General features: G+C 54.7%; 1 protein-coding gene across 1 annotated transcript in view; it reads left to right on the forward strand.

Moving 5' to 3' along the window:
- Positions 1–23930, forward strand: part of gcn1 (GCN1 activator of EIF2AK4) — a 33579-nt gene that overhangs the window by 8369 nt on the left and 1280 nt on the right. The window contains exons 20-56 of the mRNA XM_035380144.1: positions 130–254; positions 991–1169; positions 1647–1740; positions 2131–2244; positions 2789–2987; positions 3390–3539; positions 4003–4184; positions 4278–4358; positions 5824–5967; positions 6073–6197; positions 6867–7056; positions 7277–7347; positions 8371–8536; positions 10101–10295; positions 10624–10870; positions 11501–11622; positions 11972–12086; positions 12492–12671; positions 13000–13220; positions 13447–13515; positions 13907–14045; positions 14135–14331; positions 14611–14753; positions 15014–15131; positions 15534–15749; positions 16267–16431; positions 16910–17071; positions 17417–17509; positions 18024–18167; positions 18478–18747; positions 20479–20592; positions 20976–21206; positions 21450–21643; positions 21896–22010; positions 22920–23016; positions 23411–23559; positions 23716–23826. Of these exons, the coding sequence (XP_035236035.1) occupies positions 130–254; positions 991–1169; positions 1647–1740; positions 2131–2244; positions 2789–2987; positions 3390–3539; positions 4003–4184; positions 4278–4358; positions 5824–5967; positions 6073–6197; positions 6867–7056; positions 7277–7347; positions 8371–8536; positions 10101–10295; positions 10624–10870; positions 11501–11622; positions 11972–12086; positions 12492–12671; positions 13000–13220; positions 13447–13515; positions 13907–14045; positions 14135–14331; positions 14611–14753; positions 15014–15131; positions 15534–15749; positions 16267–16431; positions 16910–17071; positions 17417–17509; positions 18024–18167; positions 18478–18747; positions 20479–20592; positions 20976–21206; positions 21450–21643; positions 21896–22010; positions 22920–23016; positions 23411–23559; positions 23716–23826 (5627 nt within the window). The remainder of the gene's footprint in view (positions 1–129; positions 255–990; positions 1170–1646; positions 1741–2130; positions 2245–2788; positions 2988–3389; positions 3540–4002; positions 4185–4277; positions 4359–5823; positions 5968–6072; positions 6198–6866; positions 7057–7276; positions 7348–8370; positions 8537–10100; positions 10296–10623; positions 10871–11500; positions 11623–11971; positions 12087–12491; positions 12672–12999; positions 13221–13446; positions 13516–13906; positions 14046–14134; positions 14332–14610; positions 14754–15013; positions 15132–15533; positions 15750–16266; positions 16432–16909; positions 17072–17416; positions 17510–18023; positions 18168–18477; positions 18748–20478; positions 20593–20975; positions 21207–21449; positions 21644–21895; positions 22011–22919; positions 23017–23410; positions 23560–23715; positions 23827–23930) is intronic.

Consider the following 23930-nt stretch of genomic DNA (forward strand, 5'->3'; position numbering starts at 1 on the left):
TTTCTGTCTGTACCTCTGTGTACTAGCAGTTTGTCCTCTGTCTGTACCCCAGTTTGCTTGCTTGGGTTTAAACACAGAATGCCAGTCTGTGCTGAAAGCCTCTGTTTCTCTTCCTCCCTCACCGTGTAGAAGCTGCTCGGCTGGGTTTATGGCCGGTTCTGCTGTCGTCCATGAACCTGGACGCCACGGACTTCATCGACAACCACCTCGACACAATCCTGCCCCGTCTGCTGGACGACAACTGCGACAATCAGGTCAGAGGGACGGCCTTACACACACACACACACACACACACACACTCACACTCACACACACACACACACACACACACTCACACTCACACTCACACACACACACACACACACACACACACACACACACACACTCACACTCACACTCACACACACACACACACACACACACACACACACACACACACACACACACACACTCACACTCACACTCACACACTCACAAACTGACACATGCACACACACGCACACACACACACACACACACTCTCACAAACTGACACATGCACACACACGCACACACACACACACACACACACAAACACTCACAAACTGACACATGCACACACACGCACACACACACACACACACACAAACACTCACAAACTGACACATGCACACACACACACACACACAAACACACACTCACAAACTGACACATGCACACACACACACACAAACACACACTCACAAACTGACACATGCACACACGCGCACACACACACATACAAACACTCACACTCACAAACTGACACATGCACACACGCGCACACACACACACACACCGTGTTCACATCAGCTGGTGGTACGGCTTTTCCCCCCAGAGTGAGGGTTTCGGTCACCAGGGTAACCTCAGCCTGTCACTCATGATGGATGAGGAACTGGAGTCAGCCTGTTTCAGCAGCACAGTGCTCTGACTCAACAGTAATGGAAGTGCTATTCCTCCGGTGTCCTGCAGGCGGTGCGGAACGCTGTGGGCGCTCTGTCCGTGCTCTCCCCCTGCAAGCTCCTCCCACGCGTGACCGAGCGCGTGACGGAGTGGCTGAGGAACCCCGCCCTGAATCAGGTGACCCGCGAGGAGTACGCCATCATGCTCACGCCCGAGGGCGAGCTGCACGACAAGAGCATCATCCAGAGGTACGACACGCCCCACGAAAGGGGGGAAAATAAGTAAAAGTGCTTGCAGGATCTTTGGAATGTTCTAGAAGTCGCATGGAAGGTATTCTATGTTCATTTGGTTGGCATGGTTCTGTACGGTTGAATTTTGCATTCAGTACAAAGTTTCGAACGTGCATATTTCTCACACAAGGGATTGCTAAACTCGCCAATGCCAGGTAAAATGCCAGTTAGGCAGATGCATAGGGCTGTAGAAGTAACTTACGTTGCAAAAAGCCCCACACACTGCACTTACAGTAATACCTTTTTTATTACTCACATTGGTGCAAATTTTTAAATTCTGAAACGCATAAGTGCAACATAGCACATATATCACACCTGCCTTAACTTTGTTTGTGCAGTTGTGTCAAATGAACCCTTAATGGCGTCTACCAATCGCAATCAAAAATAGCTGTTCTGCCTCTCATGGCTGTTCCTGCTTGGCCCCCCTCCCTGCAGTGCCCAGCAGGAGAGCACAAAGATAGGCAACCTGAAGAGGGAGAACAAGGCCTACTCCTTCAAAGAGCAGATCATCGAGCTGGAGCTCCAGCAGGTGAGGCCCCCCCCCCCTCCTCCAGTCCTCTCTCTCTCTCTCTCTCCAGCTCTGCACCGCCCTGATGCGGTGAAGTCACAGGTGCTTCATGTTAAATCCAGCTGCTTATCTTCAGCATTTCTTCTGTCCTCCTTTATTCAAAGAATTTGCAGTTGATAGTTAGAAGTTCTCAGTGCTTTCTTATTCAGAACCGGCTTCTGTTTTGCCATTAGGGCGCAGTGATGCCCTAACGTGAAGCAGCAAATTAAAAATCTTTGATATTCACGGACAGACCAAATCTTCAGTGTTAAGTACAGAGAGCTGACCATCTGGTGCTTATAGACGATCTTTGAGGCCCTGATGAGGCCTAGCTAAGCCAGCTATGTGTTTGTGTGCCTGTGTTTATTTCAGGAGATTAAGAAGAAGAAAGGAATCAAAGAGGAGCTGCAGCTGACCAGCAAACAGAAGGAGCTGATGCAGAACCAGCTTGAGAAGGAGGGCGCCATCCGCAAGAGACTGCTGGGGGTACGACTGCACCTATCGGCACACTGTAGTGCTGTACACACACACACTCATACACACACACACACACACACACACACACTCGCACACGTGCTCACACACACACACACACACACACACTCACACACATACACGCACACACACACACACACACACACACACACACACACACACACACTCACACACACACACACACACACACACACACACACACACACTCGCACACGTGCTCACACACACACACACACACACACACTCGCACACGTGCTCACACACTCACTCACGCACTTGCGCACACACACACACACAAACACACACACACAACCAGTGTAGTAAATACACATACATAGACACCTTCCGCTCTATATTTCATTTCAAATGCAGCTTATTTCAGAAATGGGTTCCACGGTTAAGGGGTTAAGGGGAGCCAGGGTGGCTGTAGCTCATTTTCCAAACTACCGTTCTGTTCTTCCCTTCCCCTCCCCCACCTGCAGAGATCACATGACCGGTGTTGATCAGTAACGGTCCTTGTCTCCTCCCCCCTCAGCTGGACTCGGAGGTGCAGCGCGCGGTCGGCCTGCTGGAGGCGCTGTTGAGCCGCAGGCCCCAGCGCCTGTCCTGGCAGCTGCCCGGGGTGCTGCAGGTGACCATGCCGCTGCTGCAGTCGCCCCTGGCCGCCCCGCGCCTGTGCCAGCTCTTCCTGGACATCGGGGTCTGCCTCATGCCTCCGGAGCTGCGCCACCTGGGTACGCACTGAGCGCGCCCGGAGCTCGCCCCAAACCCGGTCTCGCCCTGGGCTCTCTCTCTCTGTTCGCTTCCCTCGCTCTCCTCCCTTCTTTCCCTTGCTCTACCTGTTTTTCTCCTCTGCACTTGTGTTTTTTTCCCTCTCTCGGGCCTACGTAAAAGAAATGAAATATTACTTATTCAGGTCACTGGAAAGCTTTGATTTTAAGCTGTGTAATAACACTGCAATTACTTTTTACATATATATAAAAATGAGTGTGCGTATATACAATCATTTGCACACAAATTCAGTGTAACACAATATCTGTGGAAGACGAGGGGTCAGAAACATGTAGCATTAGCATGTAGTAACTCTAAAGCGTTTAATGAGTGGCTGGCCCTTCCCCTCACTGCCTTGTGCTCAGGTGTGCTGGTGGGTCAGGTGACCCTGCGTCTGCTGAAGCCCGAGTGCGCCCTGGACCCGGCGTGGGACGAGGAGGACCTGGGCGTGGCCACCCAGCGCACCGTCCAGCTGCTGCACGCCCACACCGTGCCGCAGCGCGAGAGCAAGGCCGGTGAGTGCCACCGCGGCTGCCCGAACGCAGCACGCGGACTGAGCGTGCTCAGTGGCGAACCGAGCGGGCGTGACGTGTAGGAAGTTAGTAACAACAAACAAACCCAGATTATGGGTTTTAACGGCCGTGACTCATGGGATATTGTTCTTTCCGTGCCTGGTGTTTAAAGTTCTGCCCTGCTGTATTGCAACAAGTGACAAATATTAATTGGTTGTGGGACCATGAGCTCTCATTGATATTACAGTAAGTGTAGAATCTTGGTGGCTGTCAATCAATAAGAATTGGAATGTTGTGGGTGGGTCCCCTCATAAATATTCACAAGCACAGAGACTGAGAGGCCGTCCCTGGAGGCGGAGGCAGGAGGAAGTGGGAAATGGGCAGGCAGCGTGTTTGGCACGTGAGGCTGAATCTCTCTCCCTCTCCTTTCCCTCTCCCCTCCCTCCCTCCCCCCCCTCCGTGGCAGACGTCCGGCCCCTCTCGGCCCCCGCCTTCTCCTTCTGCTTCCCCCTGCTGCACGCCGTGCTCAACCAGCCCCCCGGCACCGGCGAGGAGGCCGAGGCCATGCTGGTCCACGCCCTGCTGGTCATCAACGAGCACGCTCAGCTCCGCGCCCAGGGCGACAACCCCGACGTGCTCATCGACGAGGTACGCCCCAGCACCGCCCCCAAAACTGAGCCCTTTGTTCCTGCGCTGATCCCCTGAGCTAAATGCTCTCTCTGTCTGCCTCGTCCCCGTCAGCACGGCCCAGAGCTGCTCCCTCGCGTCAACATGCTGCTGCTGCTCACCAGAGTCATTTCCACCGGCGCCCCCCGCCTGCAGGTACTGGAATGGCGCCTAGCACACGTGCTGTAATGTGTGCGCATGCATCTCGGTTTATAGCAGGGCTATCGTGCTAGCTAAGCTAGCCGGTGGCCAAATGTGGCCTACCATGGGAAAGCAAAAAATTTCAGATCTATCAAGAACTGTGACAGCCTGCGACAGCTTGGCCACCCATCACTGACAGGTTAAAAAATAATGGCTTAGCTTATTTGAGAAACGCCTCTATATTGTACACATATATGTGTATATGCTTGTTATTTAGGAAATATTGTAGTTATGGGAACTTGGAAAAAGTTTAGTCTGTCAATACCTTTAAAAAATACTCATTAGGTCCCCCAGGCATGGTGTTGGTGATTATTATGGTGTGTATTGTAGTCCCTGGATGTGCTGCGCGGTCGGCCCGGTCTCTGCAATAAGGCATGGTGTTATGATGTTATGGTGTTGGTGATTATTATGGTATGTATTGTAGTCCCTGGATGTGCTGCGCGGTCGGCCCGTTCTCTGCAGTAAGGCATGGTGTTGGTGATTATTATGGTGTGTATTGTAGTCCCTGGATGTGCTGAGCGGTCGGCCCCTTCTCTGCAGTAAGGCATGGTGTTGGTGATTATTATGGTGTGTGTTGTAGTCCCTGGATGTGCTGAGCGGTTGGCCTGTTCTCTGCAGTGTTGTTGATTATTATGGTGTGTGTTGTAGTCCCTGGATGTGCTGAGCGGTCGGGCCGTTCTCTGCAGTAAGGCATGGTGTTATGATGTTATGGTGTTGTTGATTATTATGGTGTGTATTGTAGTCCCTGGATGTGCTGAGCGGTTGGCCTGTTCTCTGCAGTGTTGTTGATTATTATGGTGTGTGTTGTAGTCCCTGGATGTGCTGAGCGGTCGGCCCGTTCTCTGCAGTAAGGCATGGTGTTATGATGTTATGGTGTTGGTGATTATTATGGTGTGTATTGTAGTCCCTGGATGTGCTGAGCGGTTGGCCTGTTCTCTGCAGTGTTGTTGATTATTATGGTGTGTGTTGTAGTCCCTGGATGTGCTGAGCGGTCGGCCCGTTCTCTGCAGTAAGGCATGGTGTTGTTGATTATTATGGTGTGTATTGTAGTCCCTGGATGTGCTGAGCGGTCGGCCCGGTCTCTGCAGTGTTGTTGATTATTATGGTGTGTATTGTAGTCCCTGGATGTGCTGAGCGGTCGGCCCGGTCTCTGCAGTAAGGCATGGTGTTGGTGATTATTATGGCGAGTATTGTAGTCCCTGGATGTGCTGAGCGGTCGGCCCCTTCTCTGCAGTGTTGTTGATTATTATGGTGTGTATTGTAGTCCCTGGATGTGCTGAGCGGTCGGCCCCTTCTCTGCAGTAAGGCATGGTGTTATGATGTTATGGTGTTGGTGATTATTATGGTGTGTATTGTAGTCCCTGGATGTGCTGAGTGGGCGGCCCCTTCTCTGCAGTAAGGCATGGTGTGTTTACCTCAGGTCCTGGCCTCTCGCTGCCTCACCGCCCTGTGCGCCAGCGCGGGGGGCAATCCCGGGTGCGCCCTGGCGGAGCAGCCGGAGATCGACGTCCTGCTGGAGGCGCTGCTGGCCCCCTGCTTCTCCGTGCGGGACGCCGCCCTGAGGGTGAGCTGTTTGGAGAGGGCGATTTTGTTTTTTTTCTGTGACGGAGGCTGGTATAAGTGAAGCTAAGTTTCAGAAAAAACCCTCTCGCTCTCCCCCCCCCCGCAGGGGCTGTTGGAGATGGAACTGGCGCTGCCCACGGACCCCGTGGACGCCAGCGGGCTCAGCGTGCTGCGCAGGCTGTGGGTGGCGCGCTTCGACGTGGAGGAGGAGGGCCGGGCGCTGGCCGAGAAGTGAGTGGCGCCCGGCGGGACCGGGGGGAGACCCAAACCTGCTTTCAGACCTGCGGCAAATACGCATTTCTTTTTAGATTCTAATACTTTTCTACGCTTTACTGATCTTGTCTGGTGTATTCCAATGAAAGTGTATTCCAACCAATGAAAGACTCTCAAAAAGTGCAAAACCCCTCCTTCTGGTCATACTGGCAGTCTCAATTACACCAGGCAAGATCAATAGAGCACAGAAAATTTGAATTTGAAACAAATACGTATTTAACCCAGGTCTGCCTGCTTCATACACGCACAAGCAATACTTACCAATTTTATGTGTTCTGCTTTTCATTAAGATCATCATTTTATCAGTTCCATTTTTACCTTCACTCCCAATCCAGACTGGCCAGTCTCAAACCTGTCCTATGCTATAACTTCCTCCATGGGTTCAGGAGTGCATGCGGCCGAAGTTACGTGCAGCTAGGCTAGCCATTGCTTGCATTCCATCCTATGTAGCATTTCATTGCACCTAGTTAGCATAACCGCGGGTGACCGCGGTCTCTCGCCCTGCCGTAGCCGCGGGTGACCGTGCCGCTGTGTAACCGCGGGTGACCGTGCGGCTGTGTAACCGCGGGTGACCGCACGGCTGTGTAACCGCGGGTGACCGCGCGGCTCCTTCCCCCCGCCCCGCAGGCTGTGGGAGTCCCTGTGCCTGGAGCTGGTGCCGGAGCTGTGCGCGCTGCTGATCGGGGACGTGACGCACCACGAGGAGGCGGTGCGCTCCGCCGGGGCCGAGGCCCTGTCCAGCGCCGTCAGCCAGTACCGCGGCCAGGCGCCCGCCGCGCTCGGCCAGCTCACCCAGCTCTACCACCAGAAGCTCTACGTGAGTATCCCAGCAGCCCCGGAGCACAGCCACCGGTGTACTCACCATTACGGGCCTGAAGATTGCTTTCATCCTTACTGCTCTGTTCCTCTCGTTCTTTTGGCATTTTCTGCTGAATTTTACTGCGCAGACGTGATGCGTACATGTGTGCCCATTTTAAGAGACAAGCAGGCACTGCATCCTTCAGTTTGTGACAGTTTGTGCTTTTTTGCTTTGGCAGAGGCCCCCTCCTGTTCTGGACGCCCTGGGACGAGTCATTTCAGAAGCCCCGCCCGACCAGTGGGAAGCCAGGTAAATGCTAAGAGCTATTCTGCACTGATAAAAGGTGGACTGATGTGTGCTGTTGAAATGATACAGAGTAGTTGAGGGGGAGCTGCTTGGTGGCTCATCCTGGTAATGCTCTTAATGTCAGTGCTGTGACTTTTCCTCACGGTCTGGTATTGGGTCCTGACTGCCCTGTTGCTGACAGGGCTTGCAGGCCCACAGGGCGGGGCATAATTGCCTGCAGCATCCCTGACGGAGGGATTACCCACATCATTTTTTATTTTATTTTTTGAAAGTGGCAGTGAATAGGGTATACATATTAACCAGAAGTGCTGGAATGTGCACTGAAATGTGTTATGAGTTACACATTGTCACTCCCGGAGTAGTTTCGTTTTTATGCTGTGATAAAATGCATAATTTATCTACAGCAATCGAGCTTTTTTTGTTTGAATTTATTCTGAGGGGGAGCACAAACACTGTGGTGTTCACAAAGCTGTCACTTCGGCACGTGATCCATTATCCATAATGGTGTCTGATGCTGTGAAGTGTCCACACGCCTCGCGAATAGCAGGCCCCATAATACTACCCTGTTTGGGTCATTTTATGCACGGCTGCCATACCAAAGCTTCTAGGTGGTAAATGCACTGTTTGAGTGCTGTTGCTGGCTTGATGGATGTTGCTTACATCTGCTGAGTCAATAAGTACTTTTACTGCACAGTTGCATTAAAAAATTTTCACATGTTGAGAAGGAAGGAAAGAAATGAAGTAAAACGTATTGTATTATATATTGTTGGTAATAAATTGCTCTGGAAATCAATGCAAGTGATTTGAAAATATTTTAGGGCAAATTTATAATATAGCAGTGATTACATGGAGTACCTAAACTTCTGTGGAATACAAACATTCAAACAAACAAAATTTGTCATCACTTTAAGGATTTTTCTTACTGTTTTTGTATTCTCCTTTTGTTAGAATACAACCCAGTGTGAAATTTCGCAGTTTAATGCGCCCCTTCAGTTTTAGTCATCTTTGAGTGCCCTCTGTTTGCAGGTGTGGCATCGCCCTGGCGCTGAACAAGCTGTCCCAGTACCTGGACGAGTCTGAGGTCACGCCCCTCTTCCTGTTCTTCGTCCCGGACGCCCTGAACGACCGGCACCCGGAGGTGCGGCGCTGCATGCTGGACGCTGCGCTGTCCGCCCTCAACACCCACGGCAAGGTAGGACACGCCTCTCCACTGCCCCTGCCCCGCCTCCACACTGCCCCTGCCCTGCCTCCACACTACCCCCAGCCCCGCCTCTCCACTACCCCCAGCCCCGCCTCCACACTGCCCTTGGCCCACCTCTCCACTGCCCCTGCCCTGCCTCCACACTGCCCCCAGCCCCGCCTCTCCACTGCCCCCACCCACGCCTCTCCACTACCCCTGCCCCGCCTCCACACTGCCCCTGGCCTGCCTCTCCACTGCCCCTGCCCCGCCTCCACACTGCCCCTGCCCTGCCTCCACACTACCCCTGACCTGCCTCGACACTGCCCCCAGCCCCGCCTCCACACTGCCCCTGCCCCTGGCCCGCCTCTCCACTGCCCCCAGCCCCGCCTCCACACTGCCCCTGCCCCTGGCCCGCCTCTCCACTGCCCCCAGCCCCGCCTCCACACTGCCCCTGCCCCGCCTCACCTCTGCTCCTCCCACCTCCTCTTAAGATGACACATGGCTCCTTTGATCTCGCATCCCATCTCTGCTGTAAATGCTTAATTTCACCTGGACCAGTATGGTAAAAACACCATGTATAGCTGGCTGGCTGATTTTACTGCCCATGTAAATGTACAGTACCATGTCATTTTAAGCCTTGTGTCAGTGAAGCTGGCTTGCTTGTGAAACTCGCACACAAGCATCCATGCCCTTGCTCCAGTAGGGGTGTAGTATGCTCCAGTAGGGGTGCAGTATGCTCCAGTAGGGGTGTAGTATGCTGCAGTAGGGGTGTAGTATGCTCCAGTAGGGATGCAGTATGCTCCAGTAGGGGTGTAGTATGCTCCAGTAGGGATGCAGTATGCTCCAGTAGGGGTGTAGTATGCTCCAGTAGGGATGCAGTATGCTTCAGTAGGGATGCAGTATGCTCCAGTAGGGGTGTAGTATGCTGCAGTAGGGGTGTAGTATGCTGCAGTAGAGGTGTAGTATGCTGCAGTAGGGGTGTAGTGTGCTCCAGTAGGGGTGCAGTATGCTCTATGCTGCAGTAGGGGTGTAGTATGCTCCAGTAGGGGTGCAGTATGCTCTATGCTGCAGTAGGGGTGTAGTATGCTGCAGTGGGGGTGTAGTATGCTCCAGTAGGGGTGCAGTATGCTCTATGCTGCAGTAGGGGTGTAGTATGCTGCAGAGGGGGTGTAGTATGCTCCAGTAGGGATGCAGTATGCTCCAGTAGGGGTGCAGTATGCTGCAGTAGGGGTGTAGTATGCTCCAGTAGGGGTGTAGTATGCTCCAGTAGGGATGCAGTATGCTCCAGTAAGGGTGTAGTATGCTCCAGTAGGGATGCAGTATGCTCCAGTAGGGGTGTAGTATGCTGCAGTAGGGGTGTAGTATGCTGCAGTAGGGGTGTAGTATGCTCCAGTAGGGGTGTAGTATGCTCCAGTAGGGATGCAGTATGCTCCAGTAAGGGTGTAGTATGCTCCAGTAGGGGTGTAGTATGCTGCAGTAGGGGTGTAGTATGCTGCAGTAGGGGTGTAGTATGCTCCAGTAGAGGTGTAGTATGCTCCAGTAGGGGTGTAGTAAATGGCTGCATTTTGCGTTTCAGGACAACGTGAGCTCCCTGCTGCCCGTGTTTGAGGAGTTCCTGAAGGACGCTCCCCAGGACGCCACCTACGACTCGGTCCGCCAGAGCGTGGTCATCCTCATGGGCTCGCTGGCCAAGCATTTGGACAAGAGCGACCCCAAAGTCAAGCCCATCGTGGGCAAGCTCATCGCGGCCCTGTCCACGCCCTCTCAGCAGGTACCACGCCCGATCTCTGCCCCCCTCCTCTCTACGCTGGCCAATCCTCAGCCTCTCTCACCCTCTGTCCACTCCGCTCCTCTGTCCCTTCCCCCAGCGAATCACTCGCTCTCCCTCTCCTCGTCTTCTGACTCCGATTGGTCAGAATGGACACAGGTGACTTCTCCTCTGACCCTCTTTCTTTCTCTCTCTTTCTTCCCTGAAGGAAAATGGCCTGATAAGTGATTTCTGTTGTGTTTGTGCTGTTTGTTGTGAAGGTATTTTTGGGTTGGTTTAAAAGTGGAAGTAACTCCCTCTCTCTCCCTGTGTCTCCCCCTCCTTCCCTCAGGTCCAGGAGTCCGTGGCGGGCTGCCTGCCCCCGCTGGTGCCCGCCATTAAGGAGGACGCGGGGGGGATGGTCCAGAACCTCCTGCTGCTGCTGCTGGAGAGCGACAAGTACGCGGAGCGCAAGGGCGCGGCCTACGGGCTGGCGGGCCTGGTCAAGGGCCTGGGCATCCTGGCGCTCAAGCAGCAGGACATCATGACCACGCTGACCGACGCCATCCAGGACAAGAAGAACTTCAGGCGCCGAGAGGGTCAGTCACGGGGGAGGGGCCGCCCGTGGGGGAGGGGCTGTCAGTGGGGGACAGGCCTCTTGTTGTTTCCTTCTTCTTGTGCTCGTCTGTTCTTCTCTCCCTTGTTTTTGTGTTCGTTACTGTTCCAGCCCTCTTTCTGTTTGTTGCTGTATCTCTGTCTCTGTGTTTCTGCCAGTATCTCTGTGTGTGTGTGTGTCTGCCACTCTCTCGGTCTGTTTGTGCTGGTGCCAGCTGGTGCTGGTTACTGCACCCGTGTCTGTGTTTGTGTCTGTTTCGTTTTGTAAAGTGCGTACGTGCGCGTGTGTGCGTGTGTTGTGTGTGTGTGTGTGTGTATAAAGCCTTGCTCTGTAACACTGTAACGGGGTGTGTGTGAGTCTGTGTGTGTGTAAAGCCCTACTCTACAGCACTGACATGTGTGTGTGTGTGTCTGTGTGTGTGTAAAGCCCTACTCTACAGCACTGACGTGTGTGTGTGTGTCTGTGTGTGTGTAAAGCCCTACTCTACAGCACTGACGCGTGTGTGTGTGTCTGTGTAAAGCCCTACTCTACAGCACTGACGCGTGTGTGTGTGTGTCTGTGTAAAGCCCTGCTCTTATCTCTGTAATGCTGGGCGTGTTGTTTCTCCCCACAGGGGCCCTGTTTGCCTTTGAGATGCTGTGTAACATGCTGGGGAAGCTCTTTGAGCCCTATGTGGTGCACGTCCTGCCCCACCTGCTGCTCTGCTTCGGAGACGGAAACCAGTATGTGAGAGAGGTGAGGCTCATTCTGTGTACACACACACACACACCTCTCATACACACACACACACACACGCGCGCGCACACACACACCGCGCGCACACACACCACTCATACACGCATACACACACACACACTCACACACACACACGCACGCACACACACACACACACACACTCATACACACACACACACACACTGCACACCACACACGCACGCACACTCACACACTCACACACTCACACACACTCACACACACACACACACTCACACACACTCACACACTCACACACACACACACACACACACACACTCACACAAGCCTGTGCACTTCATCGTGTGGGCGTTCTCTCCTGCCTCCCCAGGCGGCTGATGACTGTGCCAAGGCGGTGATGCGGAACCTGAGTGCTCACGGGGTGAAGCTGGTGCTCCCCTCCCTGCTGGTGGCCCTGGAGGAGGAGTCCTGGAGAACCAAGGCTGGTGAGGGAACTGCTACAGACCCCTCACACTGCCTCAACACCACCCGAATCAGCTGAGACCCCTCACACTGCCTCAACACCACCCGAATCAGCTGAGACCCCTCACACTGCCTCAACACCACCCAAATCAGCTGAGACCTCTCACACTGCCTCAACACCACCCGAGTCAGTTTAGACCCCTCACAGTGCCTCAACACCACCAGAGTCAGCTTAGACCTCTCACTGCCTGAACACAACTAGAGTCAACATCAAACCCTCACACTTCCCCAACACCACCAGTCAGTTTAGACCCCTCACTCTGTCTCAGCTGCACCATTATGGCAGGGTAAAAAGGCTCCTCTCGCTGGTTTCGAGCCGTCCCTTACCCCCCCCCCCCCCCCCCCCCCCCCCCGCGCTCGCCCCGCAGGCTCGGTGGAGCTCCTGGGCGCCATGGCGTACTGCGCCCCCAAGCAGCTGTCCTCCTGCCTGCCCAGCATCGTGCCCAAGCTGACGGAGGTGCTGACCGACTCCCACGTCAAGGTGCAGAAGGCCGGCCAGCAGGCCCTCCGGCAGATCGGCTCCGTCATCCGCAACCCCGAGATCCTGGGTGAGAGCGCCGCCGCCGCCGCCCCGCGGCATGCTGGGAAACCACCGGGGCCTGCCAGCCGGGCGAGCACACATGGCGTCCGCAGGGGTGGAACTCGCACCTGGGGGGCAGGCCGCACCACGAGTCCTTTTCCCCACGAGGAAAATAAAGCCGCTCTGAATCGATTCGTTCTGCCTGCACCTCATAAATCTGCGGCTGTGTGCGTTTACTGCAGTCTAGGGGATTGGTGAATTGTCTGCAGCTGTGAAGCTCTGACCTGAGCACATCTGAGAGCGAATCATTTCCCCCAGCTGGGAGTGACTGTTCCTGTTTTTCTGCCCCCCCCCAGCCATCACCCCCATCCTGCTGGACGCCCTCACCGACCCGTCCCGCAAGACGCACCACTGCCTCCAGACGCTGCTGGACACCAAGTTCGTCCACTTCATCGACGCCCCGTCCCTCGCCCTCATCATGCCCATCGTCCAGCGAGCCTTCCAGGACCGCTCCACCGACACCCGCAAGATGGCCGCCCAGATCATCGGCAACATGTACTCCCTGACCGACCAGAAGGTGCGCCCACCCTCCTCCCCCCTAACGGGTTACTGTCCATTCACAGCCAGCCTGCTAAGACAACCCAACACTGCAAAAACATTTATATACGACAACAGTAGCACATAAATGGAAGATCACACCATTGTGTTCATTAGCAGCTGTGCTGTATATGATTTCATTACATGCTTGTGTATTTGAATTGTCTGTTTGGTTCTGGTGAAACTCTCTCCTCTCTCCTCTACAGGACCTGTCACCCTACCTGCCCAGTGTAATCCCAGGGCTCAAGGCCTCCCTGCTGGACCCTGTGCCTGAGGTCTGTACGCCAGCGTCTCTCTCGCTCTCTCTCTCTCTCTCTCTCTGCTCCTCGCTGCTTATAGATTATGTCATCATCAGTCCAGATCATATGACCCCCCGCTCTGGGAGCTGCTGTGACCGGCTACTGTAATCCGAGCCTCTGAATGAGATGTAGTGTTTAAATGGAACTACAAGCTGTGATGTGGGATTCCGGTAAATCCATGGATGTGCTGCATATTTAACCCTTTAGGTCACAAATATGCGATTAGAATGTTCTTAACATTCCAATTATGATGTAACAATCGCAAAGGATGATTGAAGCAATGGAGTTCTAGAACACTGGGGGAAAAAACATCAGAAAAGCCAGCTCTTCATTGGGCTAACACGCCGATGGTCCCGCCCTCCCCCAGGTGCGCACGGTGTCTGCCAAAGCCCTGGGAGCCATGGTGAAGGGCATGGGCGAGTCGTGCTTCGAGGACCTGCTGCCCTGGCTCATGGAGACCCTGGCCTCCGAGCAGAGCTCCGTGGATCGGTCCGGCGCCGCGCAAGGTAGGCCCCGCCTGCAGTTCCCGTGATCGCCAGCAGAGGGTAGCGTTACCCGACGGTCTGAGCTAACCGGCCCGCGTTGGCCTCCCCAGGGCTGGCTGAGGTGATGGCGGGGCTGGGCGTGGAGAAGCTGGAGAAGCTGATGCCGGATGTGGTGCAGACGGCCAGCAAGGTGGACATCGCCTCCCACGTGCGCGACGGATACATCATGATGTTCATCTACCTCCCCCTGACCTTCGGGGACAAGTTCACCCCCTACGTGGGCCCCATCATCCCCTGCATTCTGAAAGTAGGCCCTCTCTTTTCTCCCTTTTCCCTCTTTTGTTCGCTCTTCCTCTCCCTCTGTTCAGCGCAGTTTCCTGTCACATGATGTAAATGCGTTTTCTTACCAAAGTTGTGTACAATCGAGTACAGCAAACGCACAGAAACTTTCCGTCTGTCCTCCACACTCTTAATCCCCTCTTCCATGTTTCTCTTTGAATTTAGATTACATTTTAAACTTTAATTTTTGTTTCTTTCCCTGTCCCCGTCCCTCCCTCCTTGTGAACCCCTCTCTCGCTCGCCCCAGGCCCTGGCGGACGAGAACGAGTACGTGCGGGACACGGCGCTGCGTGCGGGCCAGCGCATCATCAGCATGTACGCCGAGACCGCCATCGCCCTGCTGCTGCCCGAGCTGGAGCAGGGCCTGTTCAACGACCTGTGGAGGATCAGGTACCGCTCTGCGACACGCTTACACGCACGTACACACGTACACATACACACATACACACACTCACTCTCTCACACATGTCCACATATACCACATCTCCTCACATAAATATGCACACGCACAAACCCGCACACGCACACACATACACTTATGCATATATACAGACTCACTCCTCACACATTTCCACATACACCACATCCCCTCACATAAATATACACACACACACGGTCTGTCAGCCACACTCACACTCTGTCCCTCTCAGGTTCAGCTCGGTGCAGCTGCTGGGCGACCTGCTCTTCCACATCTCTGGAGTGACAGGCAAGATGACGACAGAGACGGCCTCTGAGGACGACAACTTTGGCACTGCGCAGTCCAACAAGGTGCCCCTCCAACACTAATGCACAGACACTCCTTATGCGGGAGATTGGTGCCTTTGAGATGGGTGTGAAAATATCTAAGTAATGAGCACTGAGTGTTTGAATGTGCAATCATTGTTGAGGTCTTATCACTGAGTTACAAACCTCAGTCAGCGTGTTACAGGGGTGCAGAACTATCCAGTCTGAGCTTTCAGATGGAGGTAGAGGGTGGTCAGAGCGCGTGTGTAATGTGTAGTGTGTAGTGTATAGTGTATAGACTGTAGTGTATAGTGTGTAGTGTGTAGTGTATAGTGTATAGTCTGTAGTGTATAGTGTATAGTGTATAGTGTGTAGTGTGTAGTGTGTAGTGTCGTTGGTGTGTAACCTGGCGGGAGGATGTAATTCGGTGTTCCCGTCGCGGCGCAGGCGATCATCGGCGCTCTGGGTGCCGAGCGGAGGAACCGGGTCCTGTCGGGCCTGTACATGGGCCGCTCCGACACCCAGCTGGTGGTGCGGCAGGCCTCCCTCCACGTGTGGAAGATCGTGGTGTCCAACACGCCCCGCACCCTGCGCGAGATCCTGCCCACCCTCTTCACCCTGCTGCTGGGCTTCCTGGCCTCCACCTGCCCCGACAAGAGAACGGTACCCCCAACCCCCTGCCTCTACCTGCCCCCAACCTCCCCAACCTGCCCCTGCCTGCCCCCACCTGCCCCCGGTCGCCCCCGCATGCCCCCTACCTGCCCCCACCTGATCCCTAAAGCCCACACTTCTTCTGTGCTCTCTCCCTCCCTCCCTCTCTGTGCTGTTCAGTGTTCAAGGTATAAGAGTATGAATTTGTGATTAGAATGTTCTTAACTGAACATTCTACTGCTGATGTCACAGTCACCATGGGTAATTGAAAGCAATGGAGTTCCAGAACACTGAGAATTTTGAAAAAAACATTCCAAGGAACCTACTCTTCAAAGGGTGAAAAGTGCTGAGCTTTGTTGTGCATGCCTTAAATGTTTTAGTTCTTTCCCCTTTATCTTTCTTTCACTTTCTTTAAAGCTTGGTCAGACTTGTATGTCTGCCTGAACATCTGTCTATCTGAATATGCTGTGCTCTCTACGTCTATCTGTGTCTCTGTGCTGACTCTGTACCCCCCGGTCCGCTGTCTCAGATCGCGGCGCGGACGCTTGGAGACCTGGTGCGGAAGCTCGGGGAGAAGATCCTTCCGGAAATCATCCCCATCCTGGAGGAGGGCCTGCGCTCGGACAAGAGCGACGAGCGGCAGGGCGTGTGCATCGGGCTGAGCGAGATCATGAAGTCCACCAGCAAGGACGCGGTCAGTCGCCCGCCGCGGCCGCCACTGACCGCACCAGAGCTGCAGCGCAGGATCGCTGCTCACATTACAGCCAGGGAGGGCTTGGAGAGAATAACAGTCTCCCTTGCATGTTCACCCAGTAAAGGGGTTATATATATATATATATATATGTATATATATGTCTTTTCATATACGCTCTATTCATATAGACAGGTTTACAAAAACCCCAAGTGATGTCAGTAACTGGGAATTGTGTTAATTGTCCCATGGATTCCACAATTTTGATATTGGGCCCCGCTGACACGATCATTTTGTGGCTGTGCTCTGAACAGATTTGGTTGCCCTTTTGTGCAGATGCACCAGAAGTGTAGTTTGATGTTCACACTGTATGTCCTAAGGTTGTGAATGTGTAGCGCACATATTTAATGAGCTGGAGCCCAGCCGGGGTCTGGAGGCCGGCACACTGAAGGCCGCCCGCACTGACGAGCTTGTCCCGCAGGTGCTGGTGTTCTCCGAGTCCCTGGTGCCCACGGTGCGCAAGGCGCTGTGCGACCCCCTGGAGGAGGTGCGGGAGGCCGCCGCCAAAACCTTCGAGCAGCTGCACGCCACCATCGGCCACCAGGCGCTGGACGACATCCTGCCCGCCCTGCTCCGCCAGCTGGTGAGAGAGGAGGGCACCTGTAGGGGGCGCTGCGCTGAGAAACCCCACTGGCCCATCGTCTGCAGTGCGCGGCACTATAGACGCAGACTTGGGTGGTAAAAATGAATGCTTATGTTGCATGGGAAGACCATGAGAATAAATTAGCAGCATGATGGCGGTAACAAGCCTTGGTTAAGATGGAGCCCACAGATTCGGGTGGTAAAATAGAATGCTTACGTTCTATTGGAAGACCATGAAGATGGTAAATTTGTGTGTGCTTTTGTGAATTTGTATATGTATATATATGTGTGTGTGTGTGTGTGTGTGTGTATTTGTGTGACTGTACATGTTTTTGTGCATTCCCAGGATGATGAGGAGACTGCAGAGTTTGCCCTTGATGGACTGAAGCAGGTGATGGCGGTGAAGAGCCGCTCTGTGCTGCCTTACCTGGTGCCCAAGGTGAGCCTGTCAGTCTGACCGCTGGTGCTGAGGGCCAGGCTGGTGCTGAGGGCCAGGCTGGTGCTGAGGGCCAGGCTGGTGCTGAGGGCCAGGCTGGTGCTGAGGGCCAGGCTGGTACTGAGGGCCAGGCTGGTACTGAGGGCCAGGCTGGTGCTGAGGGCCAGGCTGGTGCTGAGGGCCAGGCTGGTGCTGAGGGCCAGGCTGGTGCTGAGGGCCAGGCTGGTGCTGAGGGCCAGGCTGGTGCTGAGGGCCAGGCTGGTGCTGAGGGCCAGGCTGGTGCTGAGGGCCAGGCTGGTGCTGAGGGCCAGGCTGGTGCTGAGGGCCAGGCTGGTGCTGAGGGCCAGGCTGGTGCTGAGGGCCAGGCTGGTACTGAGGGCCAGGCTGGTACTGAGGGCCAGGCTGGTGCTGAGGGCCAGGCTGGTGCTGAGGGCCAGGCTGGTACTGTCATGCGCACTCTTGTCTTGTGCTTTTTTCCCTGCTGGCTTTGTGAACTCTGTCTCTCTCTCTCTGTCAGCTGACGGCCCCCCCGGTCAACACGCGCGTCCTGGCCTTCCTGTCGGCGGTGGCGGGCGACGCCCTGACGCGCCACCTGGGCGTCATCCTGCCCGCCCTCCTGTCCTCCCTCAAGGACAAGCTGGGCACCGAGGAGGGACAGCAGGTGAGAGCCAGGGCCACACCCACAGACCCCGCCTACACAATTCTACAACTTAAAGGCCGATGAACAATTCTGCATTAAACTCCATTTAGACAAATGCATGTTTCACGTTAGGTATATTTATGCACTTTCTAGCCCTGCCAAGCCTTATGTCATTGCTCTGTAAATGGAGCACCAGGATTGGCCGTTGTTGCAAGCGGGTGTCACTGCGCACACAAACCCAATGGGGCGGGCTCAGCCAATGAGGGCTTTGCAGTTTGTTCTTTGTGGGCGTGTTAAGCAGCGGGGTCCCTCCCCTCTCCCCTCCTCACAGGAGCTGTGCAGCTGCCAGACTGTCATCCTGTCCGTGGACGACGAGGCCGGCCAGCGAATCATCATCGAGGACCTGCTGGAGGCCACGCGCGGCTCGGACCCGGGCCTGAGGCAGGCCTCGGTCACCATCCTCAACGCCTACTTCGCCCGCACGCGGCTGGACTACAGCGCCCACACCCGCACCCTGCTGTCGGGCCTCATCCGCCTGCTCAACGACGCCAACCCCGAGGTGCTGCAGCAGAGCTGGGACACCATCAACTCCATCACCAAGGTTAGCGCGCCGCGGGGAGCTAGCGCCGCTCCTAACACAGCTCGTAACGCTGGCGACAGGTGTTACCTCTGACCAGCGTGTCCGCTCATGCACTTCAGGGATCCAGTCTGGCAGAAGCAGACACCTTGATTGGTGGGAAGGTTGAATGCAAAATTGAATGGAAACCTGAAGTGCTGTTGAATGATGTGGAACCATCTGCATCCAGTCCACAGAGGTGATGCAGAGCGGTACAGAACGCTTTTAGCGCTAGCATGCTCCACAGAGGTGATGCAGAGCGGTACAGAACGCTTTAGCGCTAGCATGCTCCACAGAGGTGATGCAGAGCGGTACAGAACGCTTTTAGCGCTAGCATGCTCCACAGAGGTGATGCAGAGCGGGACAGAACGCTTTTAGCGCTAGCATGCTCCACAGAGGTGATGCAGAGCGGTACAGAACGCTTTTAGCGCTAGCATGCTCCACAGAGGTGATGCAGAGCGGTACAGAACGCTTTTAGCGCTAGCATGCTCCACAGAGGTGATGCAGAGCGGGACAGAACGCTTTTAGCGCTAGCATGCTCCACAGAGGTGACACAGAGCGGTACAGAACGCTTTTAGCGCTAGCATGCTCCACAGAGGTGATGCAGAGCGGTACAGAACGCTTTTAGCGCTAGCATGCTCCACAGAGGTGATGCAGAGCGGGACAGAACGCTTTTAGCGCTAGCATGCTCCACAGAGGGGCCGAGACGTTCCTTCCTCAGTGCAGCAGTATTTCTAAAGTGGAAAAATGACATGATTACGATCCCCCAGTGCTGACCGAATGTTCAGTGTTCATCGGATCCGACGCGCTTGTATTGTGCACAAGCACATCTGCTCTGTTGGTATTTTCTGGCCAGAGATTCTGTGTGTCTGTATTTAGGATAAGCTAACGTGAGCCACGTAAATCAATTCGTTTTTCGGTTTCCCAAATTGCCGTATCGTATGTTGACGTTGTGGAACTATTTGAGTGCACGCTAAGTATATCGCTTACATACATAATGAGCAGCGTGCTGTTTTCAGAATTCCGGGTTTGATATTTCTGTGTCTGGCTCGCTGGGTTGTTCTTGCATTATTCAAACTGTAGTGCTGCCTGAGGCAAATCAATACAGCCCGAGGGGATCTTTGAAGTCCCATTCATTAATTAGTCATGCGTTCATTAAATGAGCAGCCAGTATGTCAGGTGTGTGTGTGTGCGCGAGTGTCGGTGTCTTTGAGAGGAGTGAGTTAAGTAGACATGTTTTGGTATGCGTGTCTTAAGAATAGTGACTCCGGCTTTCTCCAGAGTGCGTGTGTGCATGTGTGTGTGTGCGTGCATGTGCGTGTGTGTGTGTATGCTTGCATGTTGAGAGTAAAGAGTGAGGCTGACCCAGCTCTTGCGAGTGTGTGTGTGTGTGTGTGGGTGCGTGCATGCGTGTGCGTATGCTTGCATGCTTTCATGTTGAGAGTAAAGAGTGAGGCTGACCCAGTTTGTGCGTGTGTGTCTGTGTGTGCGTGTGTGTGTATGCGCGTGTGCGTGTGTGTGTGTATGCGCGTGCGCGTGCGTGTGTGTGTATGCTTGCATGTTGAGAGTAAAGAGTGAGGCTGACCCAGCTTGTGCGTGTGTGTGTGTGTGTGTGTGTGTGTGTGTGCGCGTGCGTGCGTGCGTGTGTGTGTATGTGCGCATGTTGAGAGTAAAGAGTGAGGCTGACCCAGCTTGTGCGTGTGGCTTTATGAGCAGAAGCTGGACGCGGGCAGCCAGCTGGCTCTGATCGACGACCTGCACAGAGACATCCGCTCAGCGGGCGCCGAGGCTAAGGGACAGCATCTGCCCGGCTTCTGCCTGCCTAAGAAGGTGAGTCTCTGACCATGAGAGCACACACTGACCATGAGAGCACACTTCAGAACACACTGTGACTGTAAGAACACGCTTCAGAGTACACACTGACCATAAGAGCACGCTTCAGAGCACACACTGACCATAAGAGCACACTTCGGAGCACACTGGCTGTAAGAGCACACTTCAGAGCACACACTGACCATAAGAGCACACTTCGGAGCACACTGTGGCTGTAAGAGCGCACTTCAGAGCACACTGTCCATAACAGCACACTTTATAGTACACTCTGACTATAAGAACACACTTTAGAGCACACACTGACCACAAGAACACAGTTGAGGTCCCGGCAGAGGCGTCCGCACAGCTGCCTGAGCCCTTGTCTGTGCTGTGCCTGTCAGGGCGTGACCTGCATCCTGCCGGTGCTGAGAGAGGGCGTGCTGACGGGCAGCCCTGAGCAGAAGGAGGAGGCGGCGCGGGCGCTGGGAGGGGTCATCAAGCTGACCTCGCCCGAGGCCCTCAGGCCCTCGGTGGTCAACATCACCGGGCCCCTCATCCGTATCCTGGGAGACCGATTCTCCTGGACCGTCAAAACCGCACTGCTGGAGACTCTCACCCTGCTCCTGGCTAAGGTGGGTCTCTTCCTCCCGCTCTCCTTTTATTCTCTCTTTCCCATTTCCCTCCCTCTCCCTCTCCCTCCCTATCTCCCCACCCCTCCCCGTCTCTCTTTCTCTCCCCCCTTTCTCCCTCCCTCCCTCTCTTTTCTCCCTCCCTCTCTCCCCCCTCTCTCCCTCTTTTCTCCCTCCCTCTCCCTCCCTCTCTCTCCCCCCCCCCCTCAGTATTAACGCGCTGTGTCTGTGCTGCTCCTCCCCCAGGTGGGCATGGCTCTGAAGCCCTTCCTGCCGCAGCTCCAGACCACCTTCCTGAAGGCCCTGCAGGACACGAGCCGGGCGGTCAGGCTGCGGGCGGCCGAGGCGCTGGGCCAGCTGGTGTCCATCCACAGCAAGGTGGACCCGCTCTTCACCGAGCAGCTGGCCGCCATCCGCAACGCCGAGGACGCCGGCGTCAGGTAGGCCCAGGTCAAAGGTCAACCGCGGGGGGCCGGCCCCCTCAGCACGTGCTTTACGGGAGCGGGTAGAAACCCTGATGGTTTTGCGCAAGAGTGGTTTTCTCTCAACCACACAGGCTGCCCTGCCCACACGCCGCCCTTGTAGCGGTGCTAGCTGGCTCTGGCGGTGTTAAAGCTGCATTGTTTCTTATTGTGCAGACAGAGCTGTGCATGCTAGTCTGTTTTATGATTTCCATTTCCACTCTCTCTCAGGGAAACCATGCTACAAGCTTTGAGGTTTGTGATCCAGGGCGCGGGGTCAAAGGTCGATCCAGCCATTCGCAAGAACATCACCACCACGTTGCTCGGCATGCTGGGACACGATGAGGTACGATGTGTGAAAGTCAAGAAAAATTGAGTTTGTTCAATGGACATAGTGTCACATAAGACCATACAGAGAGAGCGTAATTGGAGGTGAATCCAGAGCTTTAGATTTTTCAAATGTTTGACAAACTAGACTCCATTTCCCTACAGCCCCTTCTGCAGAACATCCTGTGGCACTTTTCTGTGCACCCCTGCAGTCTGCACTCTACCGTTTAGGTTATGGTTCTGATCGCATGACAGGAAGTGTACTGCTCTTTTTTTTTCTTTTTTTTTACTGACATTTTTCTCAGTACTTCTGTTGCATAATAATGCACTTGAGTTCTCCACACTGGTGTGGTTTCATCTGCCCTAAATTGCTTACAGACATTCCATGTGAAAATGTTATTAATTATTCCTAATAGAAAATACAGAACTATGAATGAGTGATAAGTGCTGGTCTTGTTCACTGGGTGTGTAATTTCATGGTAATGAAGCAGTAATGAGAGATCAAAGGGACTCTGCTGCTGTGCGTTTGTACGAGCGTGTGGCTTTGTTTCCGTGGCGATCAGTCTCCACTTGACATCCTGCCCGACAGACTCTGAGCTCTGGGCAGGATGTGGCTTTGTGAGGGGGGGGTGCGCTCGGATCCTGCAGCGCATGAGGGACGTGGCCCGGGCGCTCGCTGCAGCGCCTGCGTCTGCCTGCGTCTGCCTGCGTCTGCCTGCGTCTGCCTGCGTCTGACTGAGTCTGACTGCGTCTGACTGCGCCTGCCTGCGCCTGCCTGCGTCTGCCTGCGTCTGCCTGCGTCTGCCTGCGTCTGACTGTGCCTGACTGAGTCTGACTGCGTCTGCCTGCGTCTGCCTGCGTCTGACTGCGCCTGACTGAGTCTGACTGAGTCTGACTGCGCCTGACTGCGCGCTTGTGCTCCCCACAGGACGCCACGCGCATGTCCTCGGCCGGCTGCGTCGGGGAGCTCTGCGCCTTCCTGTCTGAGGAGGAGCTGAGGAGCGTCCTTCAGCAGCATGTGCTGGGTGAGCACACGACTGCACACACTCTCACACGCACACACTTACACACACATGCACAGTATACACATCCTTATACATTCATACCCAGAACTCACATTGCCACATGCATGCACACAATATAGTCATGCCCGTTCACACAAATGCACACCTATTCACAAATGCAACACTCAGTGATGCATACATATGTGCCCTCACATGTCCATACCCAGAACACACACAATCGCATCCACACACATCACACACCACGTACGTTCTCACATCCGTTCGTACGGTAAAAACTCATATCCATAAACCCAAGGCACACACTGCTGCTGCGGTACCAAATGGCACGTCAACACACACACTGCTGTTTCGGCGGTGGTGCGGCCACGTGACCAGCTTCCCCCTCCATCCGCAGCGGACATGTCGGGCGTGGACTGGATGGTGCGGCACGGGCGGAGCCTGGCGTTGGCCATCGCGGTGCGGGCGGCGCCGGATCGGCTGTGCGGGGAGGAGTACGGGGCGGCGGTGCTGGAGGCCGTCCTGGCCAGCGCCACGGCGGACAGGGTGAGGGCGGGCTCCTGGTCGGACTCGAACCGCGAGCCGTCAGAGCCGGATGAACGACACAACCACTACAAGTGCAGGTTTCTCTATCTATGAAACATCCTGCATTACTCCTTTCCCTTTCCCTCTCTCATCTATGCCATCTCTGCCCCCCCATAGATTCCTATTGCCACCAGTGGGGTCAGAGCTATGGGCTATCTGATGAAACACCAGCTCAACAGTAATGGAGCGGCTGGCGTGTCCCCCCGAATCATCACACAGTTCGTCAAGGTGAGGTCCTTTAAAATGTATACGCCCAGATACCGTTTAGATTTCCAGTGATTTCCAGTGGCTTATTGTGCTGCCACTGCCCAAGGCCTCAGAATGCCTGGCCT

Source organism: Anguilla anguilla, chromosome 10 (genome assembly GCF_013347855.1).
Source record: "Anguilla anguilla isolate fAngAng1 chromosome 10, fAngAng1.pri, whole genome shotgun sequence".
Taxonomy (NCBI): Eukaryota; Metazoa; Chordata; class Actinopteri; order Anguilliformes; family Anguillidae; genus Anguilla; species Anguilla anguilla.